The following is an 8,446-nucleotide window of genomic DNA, read 5'->3' on the forward strand; positions in this document are numbered from 1 at the left end:
AATATTCCTCCCCCACATACGAACAACTTCTCAGAGAGCCAGCTCTGCCCCCCGTCCCCGGCTTATTCCGTCGCCGCACACATTGACATTACCTGGACAGGAACCAGCCAACACACGCGCCTTCACGTTTCTCTCCGTCGCCTTCACCTGCTTATTCTCTCTGACCGAGTCTGTCCTGCGAGCTTCTCAAACTTTGTTTCATAACCAACCACATTCAACACTGCTGTCAGCCGGGGGACACATTTGAGCGGAGGACGGAGGTGTCACCGTAAAATACCTCCGTCAATCCAGACCACACAGAAGTTCCGCTGCGTGTGTGTACTTCCCTGCTCGACATAGAGAGCGAGGCTGACCGCAACAACAATAACGAAAAAAAAGGAGTGTGTGTGTGTGTGTGTGTGTGTGTGTGTGTGTGTGTGTGTGTGTGTGTGTGTGTGTGTGTGTGTGTGTGTGTGTGTGTGTGTGTGTGTGTGTGTGCTAATTAATTTGTTCTTGTGAGAATATTGGTAATGCTTTCTTTTCTATCTCAATAGATCCATCTGTTTTTGTTGACATTTGTATAAAATCCGGATGATGACATTGACATGGCATTTTCAATATTGTGGCAGTGTCTTGTAATTCCTAGTGAGATGGGCCAGACCAGCATGACTGACTACTATGCAGACTATGCAGATCACCAAACTTTCAACAACAATGTTATGGGATCATGATTTAGGGAGTGTTGTTGAAAGAGTTTTATGCTTTACTCATGTTATAGTGGGCTATGTTTAGCTTTCTATGCATGTGAATGGTCTGTCAAGAGTCAAGACACAGGACTCGTCACCAGGAAGGCAAAACTTAATTTTCTCATTTGGTTGTTATTTCTCATACTGCCTTATGGGGTGTGCAGGCCCCAATCACTACACCCAATGATGTCAATCCTAGACCAGTCCTAGACCTATTGATGTCAATATGTGCCCATCTGCAAGCTGCATATTGGCACACACAAGGCCCAGTAGCCTACTAAACAACTTTTAAGAGGTAGCTATCTTTTTTATTCATGAAGTAAATTGTAGATCATGTGTGAGAAAAAATAAATCTTTTGTAACACTTTTACAGGATGCTCTGAACAAATGCAGCAGTGTAGAAAATATTCTGTGAGCTGTTTGTACAACTTGAATAAACGGTCACAAACCCATGGTGACTTGTACGACTTGCATGTTTTTTTTTTTTTTTTTTTCGAGAATTCATTTATGACTTCAGACACCATGGTGAACCAAAACAACAATGACTCCAACGAGCTCAATTTGTGAAGCCATCACCAGAGAATTTTCTTTAATGATCTTATTCTTTCCAAACAAATCTTTTACTGTATAAACCTTTGGCTAATTAATCTCAGTGGCACTTATTAGGATTATAACCAATAGGGAAATAAGTGCGGCAGTAAACTGATGCATGTATGAGTCATTTCATTCAAATTACACCTGAAGAGCCCCAAGAGAAAGGCCGGGCGTTTTTGGCATCCAGTGTCCTCTTTGTTCAATCAAATGAGATGTTTAAGCTCTAACACAGGCTCTGCTGTTTGTCAACCTTACAAACACTGACTTCTTTTCAGTCTTTCAACAAAGTACCCCTGGTTACTGCAGTACTTTCACTGCTTTAGGCAAGTTTTAGCGCTTAGAGAGCTAGATTTAAATTAAAAGTCATTTTTCAGTGAATATTTGATTTGTAAATGTTTTATTTGTTCTGACATTGTGCTGATTTAAATCATGAACAATTGCAAGTAGAAGTGTTGAATTATGTTTGTAGTTCAAGCACACTGAGCCACTTCCTCTAAATTTTGTACATTGCTTTTAGCCTGATAGACTCATTCAGTCTCGTGCAGTCACTTGGTCGCTTCATAGCAAGGGAAATATACTGTAGTTCATTTCAGTTATCTCTCTGTTCTCTGCCCATATTCAGCATTGTGTCTAAAATGCTTCTGTTTAAGTTGTTAATATTCATCCATCATGAAAGTGATATTACGCAGACTAAACATATCTGAGCACAAATATAATTGTTCTATACATCTCTCTTTCCCACAAGTCTTAATTTTTTAATTAGATTAGAACCACACACACAAGACTTAATAATAATAACAACAATAAAACACTACACTATAGAAAAAGTTGAATAAGGTGAAAAGAGTTTTTAATCTCTTTGTTTGTCCAACCACCTTAAACACGAGCACACAATTATTGATTTAGAATGAAAAGTTGTCAAGGGTTTGTTTTCATTCTCCAGATCAGTGCCTGGGCTCTAGTTTTGATCTCTTTTGTTTTCAATGAATATACAATAGGATTAATGCATGGGGGCAAGCAGGTGGCCAGCGACAGGCTCAGCACACGCTTGTCTGGGTCTATGGCTCGTAAAAATAACCCAACTGAGTAAATGCTGAATATAGGAACATAAAATATAGCAACAAGAATCAGGTGCTCAATGCAAGTGGTGAAAGCTTTCATCCTACTGCCGACTGATTTCATCCTGAGCACGGTCACCAGGATGATGAGATAGCATACGATAATAAAAGTGAACGGGCCCAGAAGAATGGCCAAAGAATTTGAGGCCAAAGACCACTGTAATGAGTTATCATTACAGGCCAGTCTAAACACAGGTGCATAGTCACAGAAATAACTGAACACTCTGACAGAGTTGCAGAAAGACAGTCGAGTCATGATTGCGGTGCTATACGCCAGTACTCCCACACAGTAGATCCATGTCATGCCTATAATACAAGACATGATCAGTAGTGTGTTGAATAGGTTGTGATGCAGAGGCAAACATATTGCAATGAACCTGTCATAGGAAAGCACACCAAGGGCAAATGACTCCAGAGCGAGAAAACTGTAGTGGACATACATTTGTAAAAGACACCAATTGAATGGAACAAAATTATCCTTAATGAGGAAAGTCTTAATCATGCTGGGAATAGTGCTCGTGTTCAACATTACATCAATTATTGCGAGGTTGAACACAGCCAAAAACTTTGGAGTGTGTAATTTGTGGTCACAAGCAATTATGTACATCAATAAGATATTGAACACTAGTGTAACCACATACACAAACACCAGAAAGATGATGTAGACACTGATATGGGGAAACATTTCAAATGCAATGATATAGAAGCCTGGAGGATGAATGATGACAGAGCCGTTTAAAACAGTCCTGAGGAATATAGTAGTTGAACTGGACACTGTGAGCTGGAGAAAGGCATCTAATTAACAGGAGAACAGAGGAGAACAGTAAATCTTATGACTTATCACATTACTTGTTCAAATCTCATACTTAAAACAAATGCACATTCATCATTGATCCTTTGTGATGAATAGAGATTAAGTCAAACACAGAACACAGCACTAGATGTTTGGCGCACCTGTTCTGTTGGAGATCATTATACACAGTGTGACCTCATGCTGTATGATGTTGCCACCAGGAGCAGCCACTGGCTGTCTTAGTGTCCGTCCTATATACTGTACAGTGGAAAAATACCTTCTTTACTAATCTCCAGAGATAATCTTTTACTTTGTAAACAACATGCATTAACCATACCTTAATGACTTAAGTATTAGCCTCTCTCTGAAATTGAAGTTTTTTTCCATTGAGACTGATTTATTTAAACTTGTCTTGCAGACAAAACTACGGAAGCGTATTGCATTCATTTGAGTAATAATAAAAAAATTTAATTTAATTTTTGGTTTGTTTTTTGGGGGATAATTATTTCTGTTTTTCTGTGTGATTTATTTTTTGGTTTGTCCATCCATCCATCCATTTTCTTCCGCTTTATCCGGATCCGGGTCGCGGGGGCAGCGGTCGGAGCAGGGATCGCCAGACTTCCCACTCTCCAGACACTTCCTCCAGCTCTTCCGGGGGATCCAACTCCGTGAAATTCGTGATGAAGTGGAGGCTTGACTGCAGCGGTTAAACAGACCTTGTTCTTATCTTTCTTTTTTCTTGGATTATTATTATTATTTTATCTCACTGAATGTTCCTTCATTGTGTCATAGTAAGGATTTGTTCTTGTCCCTTCCCACGGGTTTCATTATTGGGTCTCACAGTTCTAAGTAGAAGTGTTGAATTATGTTTGTAGTTCAAGCACACTGAGCTACTTCCTCTAGATTTTGTACAGCCTGATAGACTCATTCAGTCTGGTGCAGTCACTTGGTCGCTTCATGGCAAGGGAAATAGTTATCTCTCTGCTCTCTGCCCATATTCAGCATTGTGTCTAAAGCGCTCTCTCTTTCCCACAAGGCTTAATTTTTTAATTAGATTAGAACCACACACACAAGACTTAATAATAACAATAAAACACTACACTATAGAAGAAGTTGAATAAGGTGAAAAGTGAAACATTTTTAATCTCTTTGTTTTTAATGTCCAACCACCTTAAACACAAGCACACAATTTTTTTAATTTTTTTTTTTATTGTGAAATAGGACAGTACAGTGGTATGGACAAAGACAAATTGTGAAAAACAAACAGCAACATATGTGGTTTTGTGTGTGTGTGTGTGTGTGTGTGTAGCAGTTGTAGTGTTACAAAACTCACTGTGATAATAGTGATAGTTATGGCAATAATGATATAAAGTTTGATAATAAATAGTAGTAATAATAATAATAAAAATAATAATAATAGATACTACAATTAGGAAAAAAGGGGAAAATAAATAAATAAATAAAATAATAAAAATAGACATGAGAGAGAGAGAGAGAGAGAGAGAGAGAGAAAAAAGGAGGAAATGTCACATTGTCAATAGTACGAGAGGAAGAAGCGAGCACTCACCCAAAAAAAAAGAGATAAATCTTGTAGAGGTGCACGGCCACAGCGGCAGACTAAGAGGGGAGAAAAGCCAGCACACTCTAAATATTCCTTTGATGTTTCTTTATTGTAGGACAGGCAAGCGTAAACGTCCCCTCTCACATTCTCCCCTCTCACATTGTCAATAGTAACAATAGTCTCGAAAACAATAATAATAATGATAATCATAATAGTTATAATAATAATAATTGTGATAAATAACGATAATGATAATATGGGGGGAGAATAGAGGAGGGGAGGGGTCTGAAAGACAAATCTTACTTGAAATTATTATTTTTTATTATTATATGTAGTACATATATTTTTTTTCCTTTTCCTCCCCCCTCCTTTTTCCCCCCCTTTCTTTAAATTATAGGATACCCCAGGCCCCTACGAGCCTGTGGGGGACCAGCCTGCAACCCCACCCCCCCCCCCCCCTTTCCCCCCCACCCACCTTTCCTCCCTTCCTTTCCTATACTGTTGTGTAGTGCATTAAAAAAAAGAATGATGTGCCACATGGAAATTGTACGGGGCATGGAGTTGGGGGAGGGGTAACACAACAACAACAACAAACGAAACAGCAACAATAACAACTATAGTGAAAATAAATTATAGTATGGGTGGTCAATTACTGTATATAAGAGTGATTAATAAATAGTAAGAATAGTAATAAAAGTGAAAGTAACAATAATAATAATGATAATAGTATGTTGATTCTATACATATTAATAATAATAATAATAATAATAATAATAAAGGAGGTATATTAATACACCGGTATATTAATAGTAGCAATAATAATAATGATAAAAATAACGACAATAATACTTATGATAATGACAATAATGACAACAGTGACTATGAAGATAACAATACTAAAAGTAATAATAAAAAGGGTAATCATATTATTTATCATTACTACCATTACTATCACTACTATGTTATGTGTTGGTTATGGGTGGGATCGTTATCTGTGTTACTATGTCATGTGTTGGTTAGAGCACACAATTATTGATTTAGAATGAAAAGTTGTCAAGGGTTTGTTTTCATTCTCCAGATCAGTGCCTGGGCTCTAGTTTTGATCTCTTTTGTTTTCAATGAATATACAATAGGATTAATGCATGGGGGCAAGCAAGTGGCCAGCGACAGGCTCAGCACACGCTTGTCTGGGTCTATGGCTCGTGAAAATAACCCAACTGAGTAAATGCTGAATATAGGAACATAAAATATAGCAACAAGAATCAGGTGCTCAATGCAAGTGGTGAAAGCTTTCATCCTACTGCCGACTGATTTCATCCTGAGCACGGTCACCAGGATGATGAGATAGCATACAATAATAAAAGTGAAGGGGCCCAGAAGATTGCCCACAGAAATTGAGGCCAAAGACCACTGTAATGAGTAATCGTTACAGGCCAGTCTAAACACAGGTGCATAGTCACAGAAATAACTGAACACTCTGACAGAGTTGCAGAAAGACAGTCGAGTCATGATTGCGGTGCTATACACCAGTAATGCCACACAGTAGATCCATGTCATGCCTATAATACAAGACATGATCAGTAGTGTGTTGAATAGGTTGTGATGCAGAGGCAAACATATTGCAATGAACCTGTCATAGGAAAGCACACCAAGGGCAAATGACTCCAGAGCGAGAAAACTGTAGTGGACGTACATTTGTAAAAGACACCAATTGAATGGAACAAAATTATCCTTAATGAGGAAAGTCTTAATCATGCTGGGAATAGTGCTCGTGTTCAACATTAAATCAATTATTGCGAGGTTGAACACAGCCAAAAACTTTGGAGTGTGTAATTTGTGGTCACGGGCAATTATGTACATCAATAAGATATTGAACACTAGTGTAACCACATACACAAACACCAGAAAGATGATGTAGACACTGATATGGGGAAACATTTCAAATGCAATGATATAGAAGCCTGGAGGATGAATAATGACAGAGCCGTTTAAAACAGTCCTGAGGAAAGACATAGTAGTTGAACTGGACACTGTGAGCTGGAGAAAGGCATCTAATTAACAGGAGAACAGAGGAGAACAGTAAATCTTATGACTTATCACATTACTTGTTCAAATCTCATACTTAAAACAAATGCACATTCATCATTGATCCTTTGTGATGAATAGAGATTAAGTCAAACACAGAACACAGCACTAGATGTTTGGCGCACCTGTTCTGTTGGAGATCATTATACACAGTGTGACCTCATGCTGTATGATGCTGCCACCAGGAGCAGCCACTGGCTGTCTTAGTGTCCGTCCTATATACTGTACAGTGGAAAAATACGTTTTTTTTACTAATCTCCAGAGATAACCTTTTACTTTGGAAACAACATTCATTAACCATACAGTGATGAGTATTAGCCTCTCTCTGAAATCAATTTTTTTCCATTGAGACTGATTTATTTAAACTTGTCTTGCAGACAAAACAAACATCAAATCATTGTTTTTATAAAGCTCTTTTATAACTTTGCCTTAGACGGAAAACATAAAAAGTAAAAAACACTGAATACCACTCAGTAATGTCTGGAACAGATCTGTAAATGTTCACATATAATATAAATTTCACCTATAAGTCAAACATAACATTTTTAAACTGCACTGTGCTTTCTACCACAGTAAGTTGTTCTTTGTGGTGAATATGTTTCAAATGTTAGATATGGAACAAATTCCTTGATCCAAATCAGTTGTGCTTTAAGATTTGCTGCTTCCCTGAACACTGACCTTGTTCTTATCTTTCTTTTTTCTTGGATTATTAGGGCCACGGGCCATCGCACCGGGCACTGATCCCTACAGCTATGAAATAGCTGCAGGGACCAGTGCCCGGGCGAATTATACAAATTATATATCAAAACGTGCGGTTTGATCGGGATCGGTGTGCTATTACTTTTCTCAACAGTTTACGAATTTTTCGCGACGTAAGTTGCGAAAAACTGCGCAAAATTTTGCATTGAAGTCAATGGGACGGGCGAAAAAAAAAGATCGAAAAAGAACAATCATTGGAGTTTAACAAACATCTACTGCTCAGGCATACTTTCACCTAGAGACTTCATTTAAACTTTAAACAGCAGACACAAGTCTTGTGTATTGGCGTATTACTCCACGTTTTGATAGGTCATATAGTTTTTGATCAATCCCTGATCAATGACCATGATCATTTTTGGAGAAATTATGAGATTATAATGGTTGTGTATTGCACGGAATGTTCGTGTCAGACTGGGTGACATAATCGGTTAGAGTGGGAGAGAGCCCAGAAAAACTCGTTCTGTTCTGTCTCTCATCATGTGCTCAAAATATCAGAGAGACTTACAGAATTGACAGAATCAGCCTCTGAGTGCGGCCACGTCTGTCTCTGCTCCTCATTGAGTCCAATACAAATATTTTCTGAGAGAAGCAGAACGGCCTGATGTTTTAAAACTGCCAGCGTCGCCAAAATATTTACTGTAGAAACACCAAATCGTAGTATTTCAATCGTACCGAAATTTTCAGGAAGTCCTTAGAGCAACGTTGATCTGTGTTTTGTTCTGATAGGAGTTACCGTTTTGTCATGCTAAGCCTAAATGTGAGACCGGTGCAGAGGCAGAAAATGGCTCTTTTTCTCCACGTTTCTGTCTGT

General features: G+C 38.3%; 3 protein-coding genes across 4 annotated transcripts in view; all 3 read right to left on the reverse strand.

The window, feature by feature from the left end:
* Positions 1-260, reverse strand: part of coa4 (cytochrome c oxidase assembly factor 4 homolog) — a 5,022-nt gene extending 4,762 nt beyond the window's left edge. The window contains exon 1 of one of the 2 annotated variants that reach the window (XM_085798615.1): positions 93-260. The gene's annotated coding sequence lies outside the window, so the exon portion shown is untranslated. The remainder of the gene's footprint in view (positions 1-92) is intronic. The other variant, XM_085798616.1, reaches the window with a different exon arrangement.
* Positions 261-2,229: 1,969 nt separating this feature from the next.
* Positions 2,230-3,410, reverse strand: LOC146974884 (olfactory receptor 1M1-like). Its single transcript, XM_085798964.1, has 2 exons — positions 3,392-3,410; positions 2,230-3,232 (listed from the first exon to the last, which is right to left on the reverse strand). Exons 1-2 carry the CDS (start codon positions 3,408-3,410, stop codon positions 2,238-2,240), a joined length of 1,014 nt encoding a protein of 337 aa, XP_085655090.1. The 3' UTR covers positions 2,230-2,237.
* A 2,426-nt stretch (positions 3,411-5,836) lies between these two features.
* LOC146974885 (olfactory receptor 1M1-like) lies at positions 5,837-6,804 on the reverse strand. Its single transcript, XM_085796877.1, has one exon. It carries the CDS (start codon positions 6,802-6,804, stop codon positions 5,845-5,847), a length of 960 nt encoding a protein of 319 aa, XP_085653003.1. The 3' UTR covers positions 5,837-5,844.
* Between the last annotated feature and the right edge of the window lie 1,642 nt (positions 6,805-8,446).

The sequence above is a fragment of the Trachurus japonicus genome, chromosome 14 (genome assembly GCF_045865225.1).
Source record: "Trachurus japonicus isolate A0001 chromosome 14, Traja_1.0".
NCBI lineage: Eukaryota > Metazoa > Chordata > Actinopteri > Carangiformes > Carangidae > Trachurus > Trachurus japonicus.